Genomic DNA, 21,554 nt, shown 5'->3' on the forward strand with positions numbered 1-21,554 from the left:
GGGCGATGACGGAATGACACGGTGGTGGCTCGTGGCTGCCAGATTGGCGCTGGGGAAAGAAGGGTCACGGGGGTGCTAAAGAGTGCAGTGGATCATACATACCTACGGCGGAACATTAGGCAAAGCAGTGCCACGCCACTTCAACATGCACAGCGAAAACGTCACATATGTCGTGTTTGTATGTCCATCACCATGTATCTGGATCCCACTTCGTTGAAATCCGCCTCGTTCCAATGATCTGACTTGATCATGGCTCAGGCAGTGTCGCAGACGCTCGGCCAGCTGCGGAGTATCACACCAATCATTCCTGTTTGTCGACAATAGTCCGTATTTCGGAGCAAATCTGTGAGTGCTGATCAAATGATGCAGGACAAGCGAACACCTAGAGCTCCACGACAGCCTGGACAGGATGAATGGCCATCATTGTTTCAGACAGCTGTCGTAGCCACAGCTTTCAAGATACTCCTGTTTCCAGCATACAAGTCAACAGATTTTGAAGTTCACCGGAATTGGCTGGCTATCACCCAATCATTGCCCGTCAAGGAGTGGTATTATGAAGTCAGCAACAAGACGTTTTGAATTCTTTGGATCTGATACTAAGTGATTATAGGCTACTTCCGAATGGACACTGGACTATCCTCCCGCCTTTGCGGTATTCGAATGGATTCTATCACAACCTGCTCAGCTGATTGACTCGGACATGTTGCAAATCTCCAACCTGGGGTATAGCTCCTGGGCAACTGTTGTTTTTCAGAGAAGTTCTGTCATCATAACAGAGCTCCTGCTTGTCTATGCTCTTCATAGGTATTGTCGTCACATATCGGGCATTCGAACCTGACTGACATGTTAGGTATACTGTATCTTGCCCACCATCCACACGGCGACAGAGCCATGCAGCTGCGTTATCCATATTACTTTCTCCCGGGTTGCTCATCATCGATCACATACATTTCCAGTACAATGGGTTTTTGTATGGTATCCTAATACTGTCTCTGGTGCTGGCCAGGAAAGAGTCTACGATGCTGTTGAGCGGGGTGTCGTTCGCAATTCTCCTGTCTCTCAAGCATATATATCTATACCTGGCCCCAGCATACTTTGTTTATCTACTCCGAGTTTATTGCTTGCAACCCAAGAATATGTTTCGGCCACGATTTGGAAACATCATCAAGCTCGGAGTGTGCATCGTTGGGGTTTTTGCGTCGGTTTTCGGACCATTTGCTCTATGGGCCCAGCTGGATCAACTCAAAAGTCGTCTGTTTCCATTTTCCCGTGGACTCTGCCATGCTTACTGGGCACCGAACGTATGGGCGATCTATTCCTTCGCAGATAGGGCCTTGATTGCAATGGCACCATATCTAGGTCTCAAGGTTGATCCATCTGCGCTCGCGAGCGTAACCCGAGGGTTGGTGGGCGACACATCTTTCGCCGTGTTACCCAATATCACGGCGCAACATTGCTTTGGGCTTTCTCTGGCGTTCCAGATGATAGCATTGACCAAGCTATGGTTCAAGCCAAGTTGGGAGGCATTTGTTGGAGCCGTCACCCTATGTGGATACGCCTCGTTCTTGTTCGGTTGGCATGTCCATGAGAAGGCCATTCTTCTCGTCTTGATTCCATTTAGTCTATTGGCTGTCAGAGACCGCTCTCATCTGGCTAGTTTCCGGCCATTGGCGGTGGCAGGGCACGTGTCGCTGTTTCCGCTCTTGTTCACAGCGGCCGAATTCCCCATCAAGGTAGCGTACACGGTGGCATGGCTGATCATCTTTCTCTACGCTTTCGACCAACTTGCTCCGGCGCCAGCTCGGAGACGGGTATTTTTATTGGACCGATTCGCCTTACTCTACATTGTAATATCAGTTCCATTGATGGTGTATTGCTCACTAGCTCATGGGATCATCTTTGGCAACAGGTACGAATTCCTACCGTTGATGTTCATCAGCACCTACTCGGCAGTTGGAGTGTTGGGTTCTTGGGTGGGCTTCATGGTGTGTTACCTAGCTTGATTCATTGTCGTGGTGGCTGGAAAAATGAGCTTGGGGGATGTCAACATCCAGATTGAGGCCCTCGGGCCACATACATCTATAATACGAATAACCCACATGGTAGCCTTGTCAGCATTAGGCGAGCACTTTGATCCGCATGTTATAGATTGCAGAAGTGGTGCGGATGCGGATGACGACTTTATTTTAGACTGGCGGTGGTTCAAAGCGTCTCGTAGGGTGCTGAGCAGGCTGGTCGACGAAGCGATCCACCTTACCGGGCAAAGGGGACGTGGGTCGAGGGAGGTGTGAGGAGGAGAATAGATGATAATGGCAAATAGCTATTTCGGTCGAGCCATTCAGTGGTTGTAAATGGTTGTATTGGATAGTGCGTGGGATGCCGAGTCGAATGAGTACAATCAACACCTTGTCTGCGCAGTTGGTGATGGAGATCCAAGTGGCCATGGGCCATCGAGGGTCGAGATGCAATACGATTGGTGTAATCGAGGACTAGCAGAGGCCGCCTGGAGAGCGGGTCTTGGCGATCCCATGACCAACAATAGTAGGTTATCCGAGGCAGGCGCGACCATGTTGCACGGCTCGAACGGTTAAGAAGGGAGCTTGTCTGTTTATAGCTTAGCGTGGCGTCCGTCAAGGCGCTGATGAACGCATCGCATCACTTTGCACGGAAGATTTCTCGTGGACAGATTCTCACCCTCACCTACGAGGCTGCTAGGGCAGTGCATCAAGGACATTGACTCCATCAGCACAATCCATAGAGACTGAGAATCTCCAACATACTGTAGGAAGTCAAAGTAGCCAACAAGCTCATCTTCTCGCGCCTTCCTCGGACTAATCCCATGTAAACAAAATACCATCTCGTCACTTCAACTTGCACCTGCCCTCATAAACTCAACTACAGATCTAGGACATACGGAGTAGATAAAGCCAAACAGCAGTAACCTAACATGATACTTTCCAACGGAGAAATGACTCAACCCACCTGAGGTCCTCGCCGTGCTTTGTGGAGAGTGTACAATTGTCTAATCCCCGTTCACGTTTGATCTCATCGCGTGGGCCACTCAGAGGCGTCACCCACCGCCTGTCCCTCCGCAGCCACTCAAGGATGATGATTATTGGTCCCAGTCATGGCGTCCACCCACTGCCGCTGCCCACTGCCCACTGCCTCTTCCTTCCGCGACCTCTTCCTACCACTCCACATCCAGTGCTCATTCTTATAACCTCTTCTTTCTCTTGTTTCTTCTACTTCCTAGCCATGTTGATTTCTTCAACCCTCTCCGCCATCCACCACTTCTCGCCCACACCCACCATCCACCCTTCCGACTCGATCAAATACTTCTCTCCTCCTCCCCCGACGCGTCCCCACCATCAAATGTATGTTGTTCCACCTCCATATCAGGTTGACCTCGTGTCGCATGTCCGACAACTCGCTCCCCAAATGCCCTCGTCTCCTCTTTCCACGCGTCTACATCACTAAACTCACTCATCAACAGGTCCTCCCATCCTTGAACCCATCTCACCCCTTTTCTCCCGAAGCCCTTCGCTGCACACCGCGCGGGCACCTTGTAGCCTGTCAACACCCACCACCCCGGGCCCAACATGGTGCTCTTTAAGAGGAAGCCTATTCGCTACCTGCAGCATCCTCATATCGACGATCAAGACACTGATCTCTGGGTCATTCCCGAGACCAACGAAGTTTTTGTCTCGTACGATGCATACCTTGAGCGCATGGACTTTTACAAGTCCAAAAGATTCACCTGCGAAGTTTCTGGTCGATCAGGTTTAAACTTTTTCGACGCGCTCAGAAGCGAACAAGCTGGCTCGCGAGAGATTGATGAAGCCTTTCCTCAGGCTTTGCGCGATCCTGTCTTACGTCGTGTTCAATTCTCAACCACTTCCCGCATCGACAACTTGGTTGAGGAAGTTTTTAATGATTTCAAAAACGATTTTTACCCGGGAGAACTTGTCACTGCCATTCTACATGACGACACGAGGTTAACTGGTTACGTGAGGGAAAAGGCAAAGTTCGCCGAAATCAAAGGTCTGGACGGAAAGGTCATTAGAGATGCCTTTTCAAGATACTTTGTCAGACTACCCGACCGACCGGGAGAGGAGGCTCTTGTCGACGACAACCACATTGTGAGAGACCGCAAGGTCTTTACCAAACAAATGTTGCGTTCCTTCATCAAAAACACCGTCACGCGAGAAGGTTGGAACGGTGCACCCTGGCTTGTCAAGCCTGAGATCGCCCGTCGTTTCCGCATCGATACTACTGTGCCTGCTCATCTGCTGTATAGCACCAAGGTGGCTGCTAAAAAGGCAGAGAAGAGAAACAGCACTAATGCCGTCGCCAAAGAGGAAGTGGATACTGGAAATACTTCTGCCACCTGGCCAACACAACGCTTTCCTGAGCTGAAGCCGGCCCCAAAGTCCAAGAAAGGTCAGCAACCACAAAATGGCCAGGTCGCCGAACAACAGCAATACTACTACCCGCCACAGCCGCACGATGTCCACCCCGATCATGCTTACCCACCACATGGCTATCCCGTACAATATCCTCAGTCGCAGCACGGCTACTACAATGGCTATCCCCCAGATGGTCGAAATTACAACATCTACCCTTCGTCGCAAAGGGGCGTCCCTCATGCTGCGTCGGTTCAAGTTCCACAAGCGATCCCTCCACCACCTCCACCGATTAAGTATCCCATCGATGACATGGAAGTTGAGCCACTTCGAGATGGAACCCATCGACCCAGCCTGAAATTTGTCACCAAGACGCAGGCCAAAGGATTACCCACGTCCAATTCCGTCATTCCCGGTCTGAAAGAAGGCACTGTCGGTCTCCTGCTCGAAATCTGGAACACCGTCAATGTCTACTGCCAGGTTCTCAAACTCGATTCATTTACTTTTGATGACTTCGTCGATGCAATGCAGTTTTCATCTGTCGAAGCTGATTGCGAGCTCTTTGTCGAGATCCACTGCGCCCTTTTGAAGCAGTTGGTTAACAGCGAGCATGACGGTGATGGAGAAATCCAAATCTCCCTGCCGGACCTCCCAGATTCCGGTGAGGAAGATGAGGATGACGAATCAGAAGTAGAAGAGAGCAGACCGCCCACACCCACCCCAGAACCCGAGTATCCTGCCAAACGAACACGAAGCAGTCTAAATAAAGTTCAGTTTGTCGAACCCGATCCTGAGCCAGAACCTGAAGAGCCCGTCATCACCCATCGTGCCGCCGAAATGTTTGACGAATACGGTTGGATTGACCGACTCCGGAAGCGAGATTTCCGCAATGGAGGTTGGGAGTTGATCATGGTTGGCTTGCTGCATCAAGTTTCTGGACGGCCCCGATTGACTGATGACTGCAACGCCATCCTGACTCACCTGGCTCCTCTTGATGCCGATGCCGTTATTGACACGGCCGCCATCCAGTACTCCACGATGGATATCAATCTGAGGGCTCAAGCACTCCAAATCATCTGTCGGCTCTTCTTGGAAACAAAGACAGTCAAAGACTTCCTAGAGGAAATGAGCAACACAATGACACAATACCGCAAAACGAAAATTGAGCACCAACGAACTCGAAAAGAGGCGCTGGCCAGACTGAAGGAGCTCCAAACGGAGAAGCGACTATTGGCGCCCGAGCCGGAGAAATCGCCCTCTCCCATTACAGAGCTTGAGGATGCAATGGAGGCGGACAAGGACGCTGATGGCGACATTTCTATCCCTGATTCTGAAGATGAGGCACCGGTCATGACTCGCTCACTGAGACGAGGTAACGATAGAGCAGCTGAACGAAAACGAAAACGGGAAGAAGAACAAGAAAGGAAAGAAAAAGCAGCAGAGGCCAAGCAAAACAAAGGAAGCAGGGAATACCAGAAAGTGCTGAAACAGATTGAGAAAGAGAGAGAAAAGCTCCAAGAGGCGGAAGACCAGATTATGATTGTCGACAGTGATTTGCGAGAAGCCGACTGTCCACGCACTCGAGTTCTTGGGAAAGATCGATTCTGCAATCGTTATTGGTGGTTTGAACGCAACGCAATGCCATATGGCGGGTTGCCAGACAGTTCCACGGCCGAGGCCGGGTATGCAAACGGTCGGATCTGGGTCCAAGGTCCGGATGACATGGAACGGGAAGGCTACATCGACGTTAATGAGATGGAGCGGAAAGCCTACTACCACAACTTCCAAATGACACCCGCAGAGCGCAAAAAGGCCGAGGAAGGATCAACCCACCTGCGAACGGCACAACAATGGGGCTTCTACGAAACCGCCGAAGAGCTCGACATGTTGATTGGATGGTTAGATCCGCGAGGAATACGCGAACTCAAGCTCAGGAAAGAGTTGTCTTTGCATCGCGATACGATTATCAAGTACATGGAGACCAGAGCTGAGTATCTGGTACCTCGGGAGCCATCTGAGGAGCCTGCGACACGGATGTCGACCAGGACCAAAACATACATCAACGACAAGAGTCATCGTTGTCTGAAGTGGCAAAATAGCACCGCACTGGGAGAGCTTGGCCACAAGCATATCGACTTGCCCCCTCGGCCACGGACTGGTCGCGGCAAGAAGAACTCGACGAATTATGACGATAATCCAAAAACACGAAATAGTGCTTCGGATATGACAGTCGTTCTGAACCGACAGGGTAAGCCTGTTACTCGACAAGGTTCACGGTATGCATTCTAGAAATCTAGAGAAATCTATGGAGTTGAGTATTGGAAAAGCAATTGGAGCCTGTCATTTGACGTCAACCACGATCACGATGAAAATGAAGTGCATTGAAACGGTGGTCAAACAGCAGAGCGAGTGAGCATGGCGTTTGAGAGTGGATCCAAGGAGGTGCAAGACCTTGTCTTGGACGACCTCGCTGAGTGAGTCCAACAATATGGGAGTATGTAGGGTTGAAGAAGATGATCTCCCATAACATAACGGACGTTGGTAAATTGGTTTTGGACCAAAACATGGTATTCGACATCTACACATGAATGAGCCTTTCCCCTGGTATGGCTTATTAGGCCTTTATGCGGAACAGAGTATAATAACAATTTGCCCCCAACGAGGGTTACAGATTAGATACAAACTGTATGTTTATTACTACAACTCATCCTTGACTTCTTCTGCTTTGACGTGATTCGACCCAGGTGACTTTTTACCCTTTACCATATCAGTTAGAGCCATCTTTCTAATATCACCAGGCTTGAGCCTCTCGATAATCTCCTCGCCACGATCCTTCATACCCCTCTTGACCATACTAGTCAAGATTTCATAGACAATCTGAGCACCAGCCAGAGCGGTTCCCTCGGCATTATTATCGTAAGCTGGACTCACCTCGACGAGATCGGCCCCAACGAGGTTAAGATCTTCGATTCCGCGAAGAATCTGTATCATTTCACGGGTGGTCCAGCCACCGACTTCGGGTGTACCGGTGCCAGGAGCCAAGCCTGGGTCGATGACATCGATATCAACAGATAGGTAGACGGGGACTTCGGTGCCGATGCGGCCCATGATCATTTCGACGAGGCCGTCGATGCCAAAATGGTCGATGTCGTCGGCTTCAATGCGGAGAAATCCCTGTCGTTCGTCGTTACTGTAGTCGCCATAATCGTCTCCGCCGAGACGAGTGCGTAGTCCTGCGTGTACGGAAGATGAATTGGCAATCAGACCTTCTTCGCTGGCGATCCAGAACATGGTGCCGTGGGTGAAGTCGGCTTGGGTGGGGTGAGAGGCCCAGGCCGAGGGATAGGCGCCTGGATGCCATGTGTCAAGGTGGGCGTCAAAGTGCAACACGGCAATGGGTTGGTTGTAGGTCTTTTGAAGAGCACGGAGTGATGGCAGTGCGACGCTGTGATCGCCTCCCAACGTGATGAGTTTGGGATGGATGTGGTTGGGTGGGTTTGCGTGCGACTGTGGCCGGCGTGATAATAGTTCAGTGTACGCTGAGGTCATCTGGTGCAAGGCAAGGGCGTTATCAAAGGGTGTGATGGGAATATCGCCACAGTCGAGCAGCGTTGGCCATGCTGTATATGGATTGATGCCCGCTCGGTGGTTGAAGCCTCGAAATGTGGTTTGACGTGCTGAAGCAGCACGGATGGCACGAGGGCCGAAGCGAGCGCCTGGAGATGGTTGGTTAGTCGACTATTTCTACATGGATCGTTGAGGATATCGACCCGACGCCAAACAGAAGCATGGCCTCATGCAATGCAGGACCGGATTTCGAAAGTAAAATGGTTGCACATGTATTGTTGTTACACTTACCAGGACGATAGCTAACAGCAGTGTCGAACGGAGCTCCAATGATACCAATATCAAATGGCTCATAGGGCGTTGATAAGCATTTGACATGCTTCAGATGAGCGAAAGTTGAGATTCCACTAAATGCCCACTGAAATTGTATCAAGTCGTCAGTCATTGCTCTCTTGTTACTGTCTGTATAGGATCAGCACCTACCTCAAAATCCCATTTCTCCTTCAATTCGTCTAATGGAGTTCCGGACTTTGGGGGAGTCTCAACCTCAGGATTGTCATAAAAAGAAGCCCAGCCGTGGGGGAGTAGAGCAAAGAGGAAGGCTGCAGTGGTGCAGATGTGTGAACAATACATTGTGATAACAATATGAGGTCCTAGAAATATGTCATATATATCTGTTGTACCTTTAATTAAATAGCGAGCTCATAAAGGTGGAGATATCGATAGCGACGTTGGTGTGGTGGAACTAAATCAGAAGATGGGTTCAGTCAAATCGTATCTTCATATTGACCTCATTGAACTGTCAAGAAAGAGCATATACGTCGAACTCCTGTGGTACATATAATTCTTTTAACAAATTCTTTCAAAGAACACAGGTAATGACGGAGTCTGTGGAAGTCGTGTCGTTGGCCAAAGGCGTGGTGGAACGATGTCAATGCATCGCGGGTGGAAGTTGTCAGCGAGGCGAGTTTCCACTGTGGCTGCGGCCATGTCCGTCTTGCGTCTGCCGTGGCCTGCTCCTTCCACTGTTGCTTCTTCCCGGCGATCAGCGCCCATTTTAATAATAAAACTTGCCAACTCTGCAGGTACGGCGTAGGTGAGCTTCCTGCGGTTTAGCCTCCCTAGTAGGTACTTAGAGTGCCTGGCTACAGTGGTGTCTGCCTTGGCCGAGGGGCATCGTCAGGGCTGGAACTGCAGCCTTGCACACAGGAACCATGTGACTTCCACCCTTAAAAACAACTACGACAAGGCTGAAGAGAGACCAGCGCCTTTCCTTCTCCATAGCATCATTAGACCACGCCTGGAATTTATCCCCCCTTCAGCACTTATGCAAAATCCCCTACCATAAAATCAACACCTCATAAATCATTGCAGCTTCAATGATGAGATGCGACGTGTGGTAGTCACTGGACTGGGCGCCGTGACGCCTCTAGGTGTTGGTAGGTGGTTTTTTCCCCTTCCCCAAAGTCCACCATCTGACTCGATCTTCACCAGGAGTCCGAACAACATGGCGTCGTCTCCTGCAAGGCGATAGTGGAATCGTTTCAACCCGCCATCTTGGCCCCGACTTTGTCAATCTTCCATCCCAAGTGGCTGGTATTGTGCCCCTAAAGCCAGATTCCAGCACCAACGGCGACAGTCACGATCATGTTGGCGGATGGAGAGCACGGGACCATGTCTCGTCCACAGTGTGTAGCCTCCTTAGTCAACCTAGCCTGTCTATGGAGATGACTGGAAGCTAACCCTTGATGCTCGAAATGCTAGGAGCTACGACAAACGGCCAAATTCGCACAGTATGGATTGGCTGCTTCGGCAGAAGCTCTGAAGGATGCAGGGTTCGATCAAGGCCAGGGTTTGGATCCAGATATGACGGTAAGGCCACTCAGTCAAGAACTCAAATCGAGTTCCATCACTGACGTTGGAAACTAGGGCGTCTGCCTCGGTTCCGGCATTGGAAATCTCGAGGAGCTCTACAACACTTCCGTCGCGTATCACGAAGCCGTAAGCCTCCCCAAACATCCTTACCTTCCAATCACTATCCATTAAAGTGGTATACTGACGAATACCTTCAGAAACACAACTACCGTAAAATCCATCCACTATTCGTCCCACAACTCCTTATCAACCTAGGCGCAGGACACATTTCCATGAGATATGGACTGAGGGTAAGCTTTCCTGAATTCTATTCCACCAATCCTCCCTCTCTCTAACGACATCTCCAAGGGTCCCAACCACGCAGTGACAACAGCATGCACCACCGGCGCCCACTCGCTAGGTGATGCCTCGCGATTCATTCAGTCAGGTGAAGCCGACGTCATGATTGCCGGCGGAGCTGAATCATGTATTCACCCTCTTGCAATTGGCGGGTTTGCTCGGTCGCGAAGTCTGGCTACAAAATTTAATGAAGAACCGCAAGTATCATCTCGACCCTTTGATAGAGATAGAGATGGGTTTGTTATTAGTGAGGGCGCAGCTTGTGTTGTTCTTGAGGTATTACCCCCGTCCCTCGTGTTTCGCCATCTCCTACACTCTCTCCGTTTCTCCACTCGAATTCAACACACACCCTCTCTCTCTCTCTCCATATATATGTATACATGTCTATATACTAACCTCCCTCCCTTTTTGGGGACACACAGGAACTCGAACATGCTCGGTCCCGAGGAGCACGTATCTACGCCGAACTCGCCGGGTATGGCAATTCAGCCGACGCACACCATCTCACAGCACCGCGCGAAGACGGCAGTGGTGCCAGGTCCGCAATGACCAAAGCTTTACGCTTAGCCCAGATCCCCCCTTCCCAAGTCGATTATATCAATGCGCATGCCACTTCGACGCCATTGGGCGATGCAGCAGAGAACAAGGCCATCGTGTCACTCATGACCGGCGAACACGGACGACAGCATGTCGAAGAAGTCAACGTCAGTAGCACGAAAGGCGCATTGGGTCATCTCCTAGGTGCAGCTGGAGCAATTGAGGCTGTTTTTACGATATTGGCTATTCATGAGGTATGTTCTGTTCCATTGATTGCCTTCCTTGCCGTGGCAAGGGCTTTGGTCTGATCTGTTGGCTGTCAATGTGTATGTGTATTGATGTTTTCTTCTTGCAGAATACTCTTCCGCCAACGATAAACATCCAGTCCCTCGACGATGGGTTCCACTGCAACTATGTACCAAACACGCCGCAGCAACGCCAGGTCAATGTTGCCTTGTCCAACAGTTTTGGTTTTGGCGGTACCAATGCTAGTCTCTGTTTCCGAGCATTGTAATCATAGTCCCACCAATTCCACATACCAATTCCAATGTTCATGACCTCACATGAGGTGGTCAGAGCGCTCCCATTTAACATCGTATCAACATGATGGCTGGCCGTTTCCTTTGGTTTCATCGGAGGTCGAGGCCCCCACAAAAAGGGAGAATATGTTCCAATCATAAAAGGTCTGGTACGGTCAAATCTCCCACATCATAAGCTCTTCGTGGTGACTCTGAGCCAGGTGGTCCTTCACCAGTCCATGTGTATTTTGATATGACTTCTCGTAGCCTTGACGGTGCTCGGACTATGCAACTGGGGCAGAACTGTAGTCTCTCCCGGATTTGTGTTAGTACACCACAACTTTGCACGTGCAGGTTCACACTGAGTGCTTCATCCATGTGAAATCGACGATGGGTGTGTACCTGTCGACCTGATCTGCTCGCCTCGAAACAAGATCAGGGACTGTTAAACACTCGTGCCGTAGATGAACGACCCAAAAACGAGCTCGCTCGTTCAGTGTGTAGACAATAAAGCCATCCGTCATCCTCTCGTTTGATACGAACAGAACCACTTTCAGAATTTTGTAGTCGAGACCCACAGCCTTCTTCCTAGGAAACGTCGATCGATGTCTTCCTCGCAGCTGCCTTGACAGCTGGCGGGGGTAAACCACCGCTCGCCAAAGCGGGCGAAGCAGGGACGACACTCGCCCCATTCACCGTCTCACTAGTCGCCGAAGGAGGGGCGATTCTAGCGCTCTCGGGAGGAACACTGAATAAACCTCCGCTCCGGTTCCCGCTCATGGCATTTGATAGTAATTCTTTCATCCGCACCTGCCGATATTTCTGTCGAATGGGAAACAGTGGCACTGTGACTAGAGGTTGTGGCCGAGAGAGACTCCGTTGTATTGAAGTCATGACTGCATCCTTCTCTTCGTCGGAATCGATAGGTCCGCCTAACGCAGCGTCGAGCTCGTCTTCCAATAGTGCTGGAGCGTTGGCATCGATGGCGGCCTTTTGCTGTCGAGCCTGGTTCTTTTTCTGGTATGCGGCCAACAGCATGTCGTATGGCAAACTTCTCCCTGGCACTGCACGCTTTGCGCCCATCGAGTGACTTTTGCAGGTGAGACTGCGGGCGCACTGTGCGCCATTGGGCAAAGTAACACCACACTGCTTCTCCACGTCGACGGGACCTTTGGGTTTCGCGGTCTTTGGCTTCTGCTCTTCCTTCTTGTTCTTTTTCTTCTTAGGCTCCTTATCATCGTCGGCATCGGCCTTGCGTTTCTTCGCCTTTTTGGAATCGTCCCCGTCTCCGTTGACTGCGCTCTTGCGAGACTTGCTGTCCTTAGCGTCGTCATCGTCGTCGTCGTCATCGTCAACCCGCTCAGCGCGCTCTTTTGCCCGTTGAGCTGCCTCTCGAGCCTCCTTTTTCTTCCGAGCCTTGTCCTGCTTTGACTTTAAACAAATGGCAACATGCTGGCTGGCCGTTCTCTTCAAGATGGATTTCTTGCAGTGCTTGCATACAAGGGTTTCCAAGGGCTCTTGCTTTCCATTGGGGAAGTTGGACATGGTTTCAGCATCGAACTGTGGGAGGACTGGCGACAGGTTGAGGGAGGAGCTAGACTTGACGCCTGCGGAGCCCATCATTAGCAAAAGGGACTCGACGACCGGCGGAGGGTATCTTCTCTCGCCGCAGTAGGATAGTAGAACCTACCATTTTCCTGATTCTTTTTGACCTGCAAGGGTAACTTCCGTATCCTGACTTTTCCGGCCTTTCGATCTTCCTTACTGAACTTAAACCCCGAAGTTGATAAGAACGTGCCTTCGGACGCTGTAGATTGAGATCACCGCGAATTAGCCAGCGCACTCACTTGCGCACTCGCGCTTTCGCGCATTCGAGCGTCAATTTCAGACAAAGAGTGCGACAAGACCAACCTTTGGAGTTGCCCGACATCTTGTTGCGACAGTCGTGACCAGAACAGACGAACGGACTAATTAGCGTGTCAAAGGTCTAGGAGTATGCGCCGACCACCACCATGCGATAATCTATCGGTGACATACGGCGAGTCGACCGAATATGAGAAACGAATGGCTGTCACATCCGCTGGACGGTATATAAGGACCGGGTAAACAAAGGTGTTGTCCTGTTCTTGTGCGTTGCTGTGAGTTGGCCCCGGGTTCAATACAACTCGCTTTGTATGTTGGAAGGCGACCCCAACTCGGAGAAAACTGAGCTAACTATTTGGGGAATGGCGGGACAGTCACGTGCTGGATCCCCGCCTGTTGTGGTTATCAGTCAGAGGCAGCAAGTGTCGATATCTCTTGATACATCAGCTCTGCTAGATTTGATTACATCAGGAATGGCTCCTTTTCGATAGTAGAACTATGGACATGCTTCATGTCGTTATTGGGCTGACCACTAGCCTTTAATACTCAAAGTCATCATCGACTCCGCCTTTGCCTCCCCCTTCCTTTGCAACCACCTCTTGTTTTCGATACATCTCTGCCACTGCCACAGTGGTGGTCGCCTCCTCAGGCTTCTTGTCTGTTCTCTTCTGGATGAAACGCGGGAATCTCAGACTGATTCCATTCTTGCCACCCATCTCGTCGATCGCTGCTCGGTATCGAGGACTCAAAGTGAGGTCGGCAGTCTTGACTTCCCACACTTGACGCGCTTCGAACCACACATCAGGCTGATCGTTCTTGACCGAGCTGTGGTTGTAAAAAGGCTTTGGTCGCTCAATAACCAATTCGGATAATTCTTTGTGCAGTTCTTCCAAGACGGCTTCACTGAACCCTGTGCCAATGTTGCACACGGTCTCGAAGTTCTGGGTTTCTGGATTGTACGCCGCGAGAAGGAATGCCCCATACCAAGATGTCCGTTTGCCCTTGCCATGATATGCTCCAAGAACGACAAGGTCGAGAGAATCCCCAATTCCTGACAGATAGTCCTTCTTGACCTTGAGCCAATTTCGTGATCGTTTACTGGGCTCATACCCAGAGTCATCGGTATCCAGCATCTTAACCATCAGACCCTCACAGGATGCCTTGACAGATTCGTCCAATAGTTTCTGGATTTCCTCAATGTCTTTGCTGTTGCCATACTGAGCGAAAGCAAATTCGCCTTCGACGGGCTCGAAAGCCTCGTGTAGTAGTGTTCTCCGGTCTCTGAGCGACTTCTTCACCAGGGCTTCGCCGTTATAGAAAAGCATATCGAATGCGAACACACAAACCTTGACTGTCACCTCCGACGTCTTGACGTCTTTCCGTTTCCGGGTCATCAATTGCTGGAATGGTAGAACCTTCTTGTTCTGAGGATCCCATGCCACTGTCTCGCAATCCAAGACAAAGCTCTTGGTCGATGGTTTGATCCAAGTGTTGAGCTTTTCTAGGATATCGGGGTATTTCTTGGAGAGATCTTCTGAATTTCTCGAAAAGATGGACGCTAGACCTTTGAACGAGTTCGGATCTTTGACCAAAGTGGCTTCTGCAGCAGGAAATTCTCCAGTCGATTCTGGTGCCACGTAATGTATTTGTGCCCGTTCTCCATCATACTTGTATTCGCATGTAAAATCTTTCCCCTCGAAGCGATCCAGAACTTCTGTGATGGACTTGGTGGGCTTGGCTAACATAGGCTTGAGAGGTACACCCGGCTGAAGCTTGCAGGTCTCGTGCAATTTGAAGATTCCATGTTCGAGCATAGCAGGAATGATAACCTCGTACGAGGGCAATTCGCTGTAGACCGTCTTCAGCGCAGCCTCCCCGTTGGCGAGCTGATCAGTGCTTGGAACTTTGCCCTCTTTCGCCGCTTCGTGAGTTACCACGGCTTGAGCGAGAGCAATGATGACAGTTTTCTCTGCAAGACCAAGTCGGAGCTTGCCTTCGAGAAAGCGGACAAGGAACTTTGCTTCAGATGGTCCGCCCTTGTCTTTGTTGATGTCGATGACCTTGGTTGCAGAAGAAACATCTGCAGAAGCCATCAGTTTATTGATGGCTCGTACTTTTTGATCTTGCGAGCCATGACCTTCCATCTTCGCAATATCGAGCAACCCCTGATGTACTCCACGAACAGTCAATGGCTTTGGCTTGAACATTTGTCCCTGCTTGGATTTGCTCTTTGCGGCGACTAGGCCTAGATCTCCAATTTTTTGATGATCCGCCTTGATCACAGACAATGACCGACCAGAACTTTCACCAATGGCTTTCATGATCAGTGACTCGCCGATGCCTAGTTCAATACCGGCATAATCGGCGGCAAGTTTGTTCAACATTAGTTGCACCGTTGGCAGTAAGTCTTCGGGTGTCAAGCGAAGAACCTGTTGAAGAAAAGCAGAAGTGTAAGCTGTTATCTGGAGACGTTTCGTCGTAAGTTCGATGAGGGAGAAAGTCGTGCACAATGCAGCATAGGGAACAGGCTCATTTGGCTTCCAGTCCGGATATGGGTCCTTGCCGGTAGATTTGATAGTGGCCTGTACCTTGGCGACTTGTTTTTTGTCAATCTTGGGTTTTTCACCATCGCTTGCTGAGAGCCCCTCATCAACGTCCATATCGTTCTTGTCCTGATCAGAAGGCGTATCTTCTTCACGCACAGCCCTGGTGGGACTGGGGGACTTTCTTTTGGGAGTCTTGGGTTTTCTTGGTGACCTTGGAGTTGTCTTTCCCTTCGGGCTTCTTGAGCTGGATGTTTTGCGCCTACGCTTGACTACTGGTTCATCATCTGATTCTGTCTCACTCTCTTTCTCTTTTTGATTCTTTCGCTTAGAACTCCTTTCCAAGGAGCCTTGTCTCTCTCCGATGCTGTCGTCCTTCATCTCGACATCAGATGATCTGTCATTTCCATTGGTAGTGGGTGGCTCATTCTCGTCCGAGGTCGAGGTTTTAGGACTTGGGGTGGGGTTCCCATTGAACGACAAGGTAGATTGAGCCTTGGGTTTGGTGCCATTAGTTTTGGTCCCGAGAAACTTGCTACAATAATGGCATTAGCGCATTCAGTTCAATTTCTAGTGCTCAGAACCATACCCAAGGGTTGATTGCCTCGGCGGAGGCATCGTGAGGCCGGTGCGATGACAGGAATTGGAATGAATTTGGTGACACTGAGTGGGTGTGAATTTCAAACGTTGGGAGCAGTGAAGCGGGAACAACAGCCCTAGGGTTGGACGCCGGGCAGTGGACCAACAATAGCGAGTTGAAGAAGATGGTGTGAATGCTTTGAGTGCTTTTTGTGACTCACAAATACAGATTGACCTCATCCGTGGCAGTTGAATAAGTTATCTGTGAGTCTGTGATCTACTGACCAAGAGGAAGTCGCGTGTCGTGACGCGTGAGAATGAAAACCACTTTAGCAGATTATGACGTGGGGCGACCAGGCAGCGAACAGCATTAGGACCAAAATAGGCTTGGCAGCCCTTTTACCTCCAGCCTTGGGGAACTGGAAAGGGAGACCCATTTCTCATGGCCAACATATCTGACAACTCATATCACAACTTGCAGACAGATTCGAGGCCCGACGGAATGGTCAATTTTCATGGCCATGTTCACTATAGTATCCGAGGCATCTCACATTCACGTCTTATCGAGCATGTTACAGATGTTCAGTACTCTCCTGTATTAACTATCAGCCCTTCTATGGACCTATTAGAGCTCAATGCCTATCATGTTTAATGGCGTGACCTTTGCCGCGGTTTTGAGAACCCATCAAGCATTGTCAAGCTTCCTGAAATGCTTAGAAAGCGCAGAAACGTTGCATGCATGCCCTGAATGACAGACGTATGTGTTTCCTTTTGGCCCATCATGCAAAGTAACGCCCGTCTTGATATGGGGTATCAACAGTAATGTGGAAAATAAATCGTACAAGAAGCTCCTGCGGCGATCCACTCGTAGTCGGTGTATCAGAGCAACATCACAGCGGCGAGACCGGCGAGACCAGCCACGCCCTGAGCGGCGAAAGTGATTTGCGGCATGGCAGCATTGTCAGTCGCGGAGCTGGCTGCGGATCCTGCAGCACCGGATGCAGAACTGGCCGCAGACCCAGCAGCGCCTGTGGCAGAGCTAGCAGCAGAACCAGCTGCACCAGTAGCAGAGGTGGCAGCGGAACCAGCTGCGCCAGTAGCAGAGGTGGCTGCAGATCCAGCAGCACCTGTAGCAGAACTGGCTGCTGTACCAGCGGCACCTGTGGCAGAGGTCACTGCACCAGAAGCACTGGTCGCGGCACCAGAGGCGGCTGAAGAGGCTCCAGACAATGCAGAGGAAGCAGCGCCAGAGGCAGAGCTTGCCTGTGCCATGAGTCAGTAAGAGTGCATTGAGAGGAAGCATTGGAAATCACTAACCGCTCCACTGATTTCAGTGAACAGCGTGGTGCTGCCAATAGTGCTGGTGATGGTTGATCCGTCGCTGACAATAGTAGTCACGATTGCCTCAGTGCTAATGGCCGAGGAAGCAGCGCCAGCGGCACCAGTGGCTTCGCTGAAGATGGTGGTGCTACCAATGGTGCTAGTGATGGTACTGCCATCGCTGACAATGGTGGTGACGACAGCCTCGGTTGAGACTGGGGCTGAAGACGCGCCGCCAGCACCGCCAGTTGCAGTCTCAGTGGCTCCAGTAATACCAGATAGACTGCCCACAGCACCGGTTGCGGTTCCAGCAGCGGTCAAAGCGTCAGTTGCACTAAAGGTTGCGCCGTTGTTTCCACTAGCTGTCCAACAAATCAGTATCCAAAGAATATCTTGACCTGGTGTTGCATCGTGGACGTGGACATACCAGCAGCACAATAGTCAAGTCCATACTGAATGATAGATCCGAGATCTGTACCACTGGGGCATGCCTGAATAGCGCAGTCACGAATGCCGTAGCCAAAGTCTGCGCTCGAGCAGAGACAGGCAGGATCGTTGCTGGAATCGCAGCCCAAGTTGGTGGCTTGCCCAAGCATGTTATTGATGCAGAGTTGCTGTAGACAATGGTCAGTTTATGGATAGGCATAGGTTTCCCCCAAGAGTGAGAGTAACATACACCGCATTGTGGCAAGCTGTCGAGGCTCTGCGCAAGAGAGAGACCCGCGAAGGCAATGGCGGCAGTAATGACAGTCTTCATTGTGTAGAGATCTGAAGTGACGAAGGCGTCGTTGGTTGATGTGGAGTGAGGGTTACGCGACGTAAAGGGTGCGGCTGGTAAGATGATGCACGACTACCTGTGTAAGGGATTGCGTGAGAAGTCGTAGGAGAGAGAGGATGATAAAGGCGAGGTTGATGACAGGGGAGGAGAGAGGTGTGGAGGAGAAGGGAAGGTTGACGCACTGACGGCAGAAGGTTTATCTACTGTACCTGGGAAGTGCCAATTGGATCCGAGCAGAAGAATTGTGGCAGGAGAACGGTCGATGTGGTGGAGGATGGAGGATGCGTCTGCTTCTGTTCTGTCGTCAGTGGATAAGAAGGAAAGAACCAGGGTCAAAGTGTGGAGTACCAAGGCAAGAGCCAGGCGAGAGCGGCGGGTGTGGAAGAATTGGCTTCAAGGTGAATGGAGCCAATGTAGGCGAATGATCGGAGGGACGAGTGAAAAAGTGGGAAGATCTGCCCGAGGGAAAAAATCAAGCTTGTGGCGCTGGAACCAGGAAATCAAACGCGGATAGATGTGCACGAAGTAGAAGGGAGGCTGGATTACCTCTGCGGGCAAAGAATGGCCTTTTGTGAGAGATGATTCACACGCGCAAACTTTGAGTCACGTTCAGTTGGACTCACTGGTGGGATCATGAAAGCTGAATGATTAGAGCAACTGACAGATTCGGAAACTTTTCATCATTATGACAAGGCAGATCGAGGGAGGCGACAGAGGACGTGGCCTCGATGGTGACTCGAGACATTCACAGAGTTGGACAAGCTCAGATGGATCAAGTTCGGAATTCACGTATACCCCCCTGTCATTCATGGAGTCTTCCGGGAAGCTAATGCAAGGACCAGGAAACCCCAACCCCACTTCCGCCACGATCTGTGCTTGTCCTTCGATGGACTTGTACTTTTCACCCAATCACAACCAATATTTACCCTACAAGGCACGTTTAAGAGCGACCTGGCGATCGCACTTCTTGGGACAGACGAAGACAAACGTCAAGTCACAAAATAAACTTCAATGCGGAGCAGCTGCTTCTTCCCAGTTGAAGGCCCCAATAGCTAACGGCATGACGCTCTGTACGAGCACTGTGCACACATATGGTTCATGACGCCATGCGTCCCACTGACTTCACTGTCCGGGCATTCGGCAAGCTGATGCTGGTCTCTCAATAGCTGGCGATGCGTATCAAACGCTACCTCATCACGTAATGCTGTGCAATGAAGTGCAGTCACCAAACCCAAACGGCTTTGTACATGTGCCTACTGGCGGTGACATGCAGTAGCAGGCCTGGTAGGCGGCTGGAGTTTCACAGCTACTGATGATCATTGCTAATTGGCCGGTCTCAAGGAAGATGGCAGTCATGATCCAAGCAAAGAAAGTGGGAAATTGGCCAGGGCGTCTGGTCGAGGCCCCGCACGTGTGGCTCACACTACTCGGCAATCTCGATTCCTATTGAGCCGCACACACATACGGAGTAATGGACGGATATGCGAACAGTGCAGCGAGTACAGTGTTACACTGCTTCTCCGTACCTACGGAGTAGGTAGGAATGCTTGCAGTTAAAAAGGGCTCTGGTAGGTTGTGAGTCAGCTAGCTGCAAGTGTGTATCTACTTGGTTTTCTCAACAGAAGCCATCAAATGTCCACTGTTCAGTTGATAGGGCAGAGACGAGCAGGGACAAGGACCTGCTGGTCTCTTATTTTCATGCTTGTTGCTGAGGACATGAGTTGGCAACTTGGCCTTTGGCTGCAAAGAAGATACTGACCTGGTCATCGGCTGGCCGCTGGGGAGGGCGGTGGGGAGGGCGCTAGGGACGGAAGGACGCCTGTTTGTTGCTATCGGCCTTTAGAGTGGGCGCCTCGGGCTGGATTCTGGGCTCCTGGGGTTAGCAAACCAACTTTTCACTTCCGAATGGCCAACCAAGCCTCCAAAGTCTCTGAAGGCTGCGTGTTGCCCCTGACATCGGTTGTACACTACCAAGGAAGGCGCCACTGTTTAAGCCAACCACCTTCCCAACCTTTGAACTACTGCAGACCAAGAGGCTGCAGCCTCCCTTGCAGCCTTTCGCCTCCAGTCTGTAACTTAAACTCTTTAGCGAGAGCCACTTCATACCCCTGTCGGGCTGACGAGATGTTGGATCTTCCAGGCTTTTTGTCAACTACTCCGTAGTCGGGAGTAACCTGGACGAGGTTATCGCCACAATAGTCTTCGGCAACATCGTTGGAGTTGGAAAGCACCTATCTCCAGGTCGAATTCACGGACACACCGTTGCTCTGTAAGTCTGTCTCACTGCGTCTGTACGTCAGGATACAAACAAATGGCGATCAACTCGATGCTAGACATGAGCTGCACCGCCACAGTACAACCTTCCTCCCTTCAGCATCCCCCATTATCACCGATTTGACACGATTTGACACTGGCACATGAAGGTCCATCAATTCTATAAAGTGGTACCGTGCCCCTGCCGAGATTATCTGTTTTCGAACGGGGGTCTAATTGAGGACGCCGAGAAGGTCAAGAGACTGGAGGGAGTGTCGAACAGCCTTGTGCCCTCCCTCGTCTTCTACCAGTGACGTACGACATTGGGGTATTGGCAATCTCAGTTCGTGTGATGAAACATTGACGTCGTTGTCATGATTTGACTACGATAACCATACAAACGACCAGAGATGCCCACAAGTCATGCACGCATACGTCCATACTACTAATTTTGGGCTGTTCTCCTTCGCAGGTTGTGCAGCTAGCCATCATGTTGAGGGCTCAACCCTCTGCAGCGCTTGATCACCCACGACAGACCATCAATTCTGGGTTCGGGTGCTTGATCCCACACTGCGTACAAAGACTAGGGACAGCCGGTCCTACCCAAGACTGCTCTCTGCTCGCAGCATTGGGCTCTTTGTGAGCCCTGGATGGCTTTCTACAAGGCGTGGAACGTGGAACGAAGTGCAAGTTTGTCACTTGAATCTCTGATGGGTTGGCTCCGTCCATCAGCCTGATTACAGTCAATGTCATTGTAAATGACAGCTCAGGATTTTTAAAGGTAGAGATCATTGAGTCGAGCTACCACAGGAATATGATTGAAGTTTTGCTCAACGCCATGCGAGCCCCATCTGTCGCCATGTGGTGATGACTTGTTCTTTATTCAGAATATCAACACCTCAGAGGAGATCTCTGAGAGCAGAAGGCTGCACGTCGTCGGTGAAATGATCATAAATAGAGAGATGGACCGGCTGCTGTT

The 21,554-nt window shown here is 50.7% G+C and overlaps 7 protein-coding genes across 9 annotated transcripts; 3 read left to right on the forward strand and 4 right to left on the reverse strand.

The window, feature by feature from the left end:
- Nucleotides 1-198: 198 nt before the first annotated feature.
- Nucleotides 199-2,195, forward strand: PV10_03100 (dolichyl pyrophosphate Glc1Man9GlcNAc2 alpha-1,3-glucosyltransferase). Its single transcript, XM_016367500.1, has 4 exons — nucleotides 199-309; nucleotides 370-558; nucleotides 611-804; nucleotides 851-2,195. The coding sequence occupies exons 1-4, from the start codon at nucleotides 250-252 to the stop codon at nucleotides 2,001-2,003; spliced, it is 1,596 nt and encodes a 531-aa protein (XP_016227018.1). The 5' UTR covers nucleotides 199-249; the 3' UTR covers nucleotides 2,004-2,195.
- A 1,317-nt stretch (nucleotides 2,196-3,512) lies between these two features.
- Nucleotides 3,513-7,057, forward strand: PV10_03101 (uncharacterized protein). Its single transcript, XM_016367501.1, has one exon. It carries the CDS (start codon nucleotides 3,600-3,602, stop codon nucleotides 6,690-6,692), a length of 3,093 nt encoding a protein of 1,030 aa, XP_016227019.1. The 5' UTR covers nucleotides 3,513-3,599; the 3' UTR covers nucleotides 6,693-7,057.
- Nucleotides 7,058-7,063: 6 nt separating this feature from the next.
- Nucleotides 7,064-8,815, reverse strand: PV10_03102 (agmatinase). Its single transcript, XM_016367502.1, has 3 exons — nucleotides 8,454-8,815; nucleotides 8,262-8,388; nucleotides 7,064-8,119 (listed from the first exon to the last, which is right to left on the reverse strand). Exons 1-3 carry the CDS (start codon nucleotides 8,601-8,603, stop codon nucleotides 7,101-7,103), a joined length of 1,296 nt encoding a protein of 431 aa, XP_016227020.1. The 5' UTR covers nucleotides 8,604-8,815; the 3' UTR covers nucleotides 7,064-7,100.
- Nucleotides 8,816-9,103: 288 nt separating this feature from the next.
- PV10_03103 (beta-ketoacyl-acyl-carrier-protein synthase II) lies at nucleotides 9,104-11,406 on the forward strand. Its single transcript, XM_016367503.1, has 8 exons — nucleotides 9,104-9,409; nucleotides 9,465-9,658; nucleotides 9,735-9,842; nucleotides 9,900-9,971; nucleotides 10,043-10,135; nucleotides 10,194-10,460; nucleotides 10,607-10,975; nucleotides 11,077-11,406. Exons 1-8 carry the CDS (start codon nucleotides 9,358-9,360, stop codon nucleotides 11,233-11,235), a joined length of 1,314 nt encoding a protein of 437 aa, XP_016227021.1. The 5' UTR covers nucleotides 9,104-9,357; the 3' UTR covers nucleotides 11,236-11,406.
- Nucleotides 10,985-13,366, reverse strand: PV10_03104. 2 transcript variants are annotated; one of them, XM_016367504.1, is made up of 3 exons: nucleotides 13,151-13,366; nucleotides 12,930-13,046; nucleotides 10,985-12,846 (listed from the first exon to the last, which is right to left on the reverse strand). In XM_016367504.1, the coding sequence occupies exons 1-3, from the start codon at nucleotides 13,167-13,169 to the stop codon at nucleotides 11,828-11,830; spliced, it is 1,155 nt and encodes a 384-aa protein (XP_016227022.1). In that variant the 5' UTR covers nucleotides 13,170-13,366; the 3' UTR covers nucleotides 10,985-11,827. The 2 variants fall into 2 exon arrangements, with proteins under 2 accessions (XP_016227022.1, XP_016227023.1); XM_016367505.1 differs by lacking the exon at nucleotides 13,151-13,366 and having other exon boundaries at nucleotides 12,930-13,077.
- A 275-nt stretch (nucleotides 13,367-13,641) lies between these two features.
- Nucleotides 13,642-16,263, reverse strand: PV10_03105 (uncharacterized protein; the record flags this gene model as incomplete). Its single annotated transcript, XM_016367506.1, has 2 exons — nucleotides 13,642-16,180; nucleotides 16,235-16,263. The coding sequence occupies 2 exons, from the start codon at nucleotides 16,261-16,263 to the stop codon at nucleotides 13,642-13,644; spliced, it is 2,568 nt and encodes an 855-aa protein (XP_016227024.1).
- Nucleotides 16,264-16,752: 489 nt separating this feature from the next.
- PV10_03106 lies at nucleotides 16,753-18,880 on the reverse strand. Of its 2 annotated transcripts, XM_016367508.1 has the most exons (6): nucleotides 18,671-18,880; nucleotides 18,505-18,615; nucleotides 18,221-18,398; nucleotides 17,972-18,158; nucleotides 17,542-17,906; nucleotides 16,753-17,487 (listed from the first exon to the last, which is right to left on the reverse strand). In XM_016367508.1, exons 3-6 carry the CDS (start codon nucleotides 18,299-18,301, stop codon nucleotides 17,104-17,106), a joined length of 1,017 nt encoding a protein of 338 aa, XP_016227026.1. In that variant the 5' UTR covers nucleotides 18,302-18,398; nucleotides 18,505-18,615; nucleotides 18,671-18,880; the 3' UTR covers nucleotides 16,753-17,103. The 2 variants fall into 2 exon arrangements, with proteins under 2 accessions (XP_016227026.1, XP_016227025.1); XM_016367507.1 differs by having other exon boundaries at nucleotides 18,221-18,615.
- Nucleotides 18,881-21,554: the final 2,674 nt, after the last annotated feature.

This window comes from Exophiala mesophila, assembly GCF_000836275.1.
Source record: "Exophiala mesophila strain CBS 40295 unplaced genomic scaffold supercont1.2, whole genome shotgun sequence".
In the NCBI taxonomy this organism is placed as follows: Eukaryota; Fungi; Ascomycota; class Eurotiomycetes; order Chaetothyriales; family Herpotrichiellaceae; genus Exophiala; species Exophiala mesophila.

Coding starts and splice junctions, on each gene's coding strand:
- PV10_03101 (XM_016367501.1), top strand. CDS start 3,600: ATGGTGCTCTTTAAGAGGAAGCCTATTCGCTACCTGCAGCATCCTCAT.
- PV10_03102 (XM_016367502.1), bottom strand. CDS start 8,603: ATGTATTGTTCACACATCTGCACCACTGCAGCCTTCCTCTTTGCTCTA. Junction 8,389..8,453: donor AGGAGAAATGGGATTTTGAG/GTAGGTGCTGAT, acceptor ATACAATTTCAG/TGGGCATTTAGTGGAATCTC. Junction 8,120..8,261: donor TGCTGTTAGCTATCGTCCTG/GTAAGTGTAACA, acceptor AACCATCTCCAG/GCGCTCGCTTCGGCCCTCGT.
- PV10_03103 (XM_016367503.1), top strand. CDS start 9,358: ATGCGACGTGTGGTAGTCACTGGACTGGGCGCCGTGACGCCTCTAGGT. Junction 9,410..9,464: donor CGTGACGCCTCTAGGTGTTG/GTAGGTGGTTTT, acceptor GATCTTCACCAG/GAGTCCGAACAACATGGCGT. Junction 9,659..9,734: donor GGGACCATGTCTCGTCCACA/GTGTGTAGCCTC, acceptor TCGAAATGCTAG/GAGCTACGACAAACGGCCAA.
- PV10_03104 (XM_016367504.1), bottom strand. Junction 12,847..12,929: donor CAAAAAGAATCAGGAAAATG/GTAGGTTCTACT, acceptor TGGGCTCCGCAG/GCGTCAAGTCTAGCTCCTCC.
- PV10_03106 (XM_016367508.1), bottom strand. CDS start 18,301: ATGAAGACTGTCATTACTGCCGCCATTGCCTTCGCGGGTCTCTCTCTT. Junction 18,159..18,220: donor ACAGCTTGCCACAATGCGGT/GTATGTTACTCT, acceptor CATTGTCTACAG/CAACTCTGCATCAATAACAT. Junction 17,907..17,971: donor ACTTGACTATTGTGCTGCTG/GTATGTCCACGT, acceptor TTTGTTGGACAG/CTAGTGGAAACAACGGCGCA.
- PV10_03100 (XM_016367500.1), top strand. CDS start 250: ATGGCTCAGGCAGTGTCGCAGACGCTCGGCCAGCTGCGGAGTATCACA. Junction 310..369: donor GTATCACACCAATCATTCCT/GTTTGTCGACAA, acceptor CAAATGATGCAG/GACAAGCGAACACCTAGAGC. Junction 559..610: donor TCAAGGAGTGGTATTATGAA/GTCAGCAACAAG, acceptor AAGTGATTATAG/GCTACTTCCGAATGGACACT.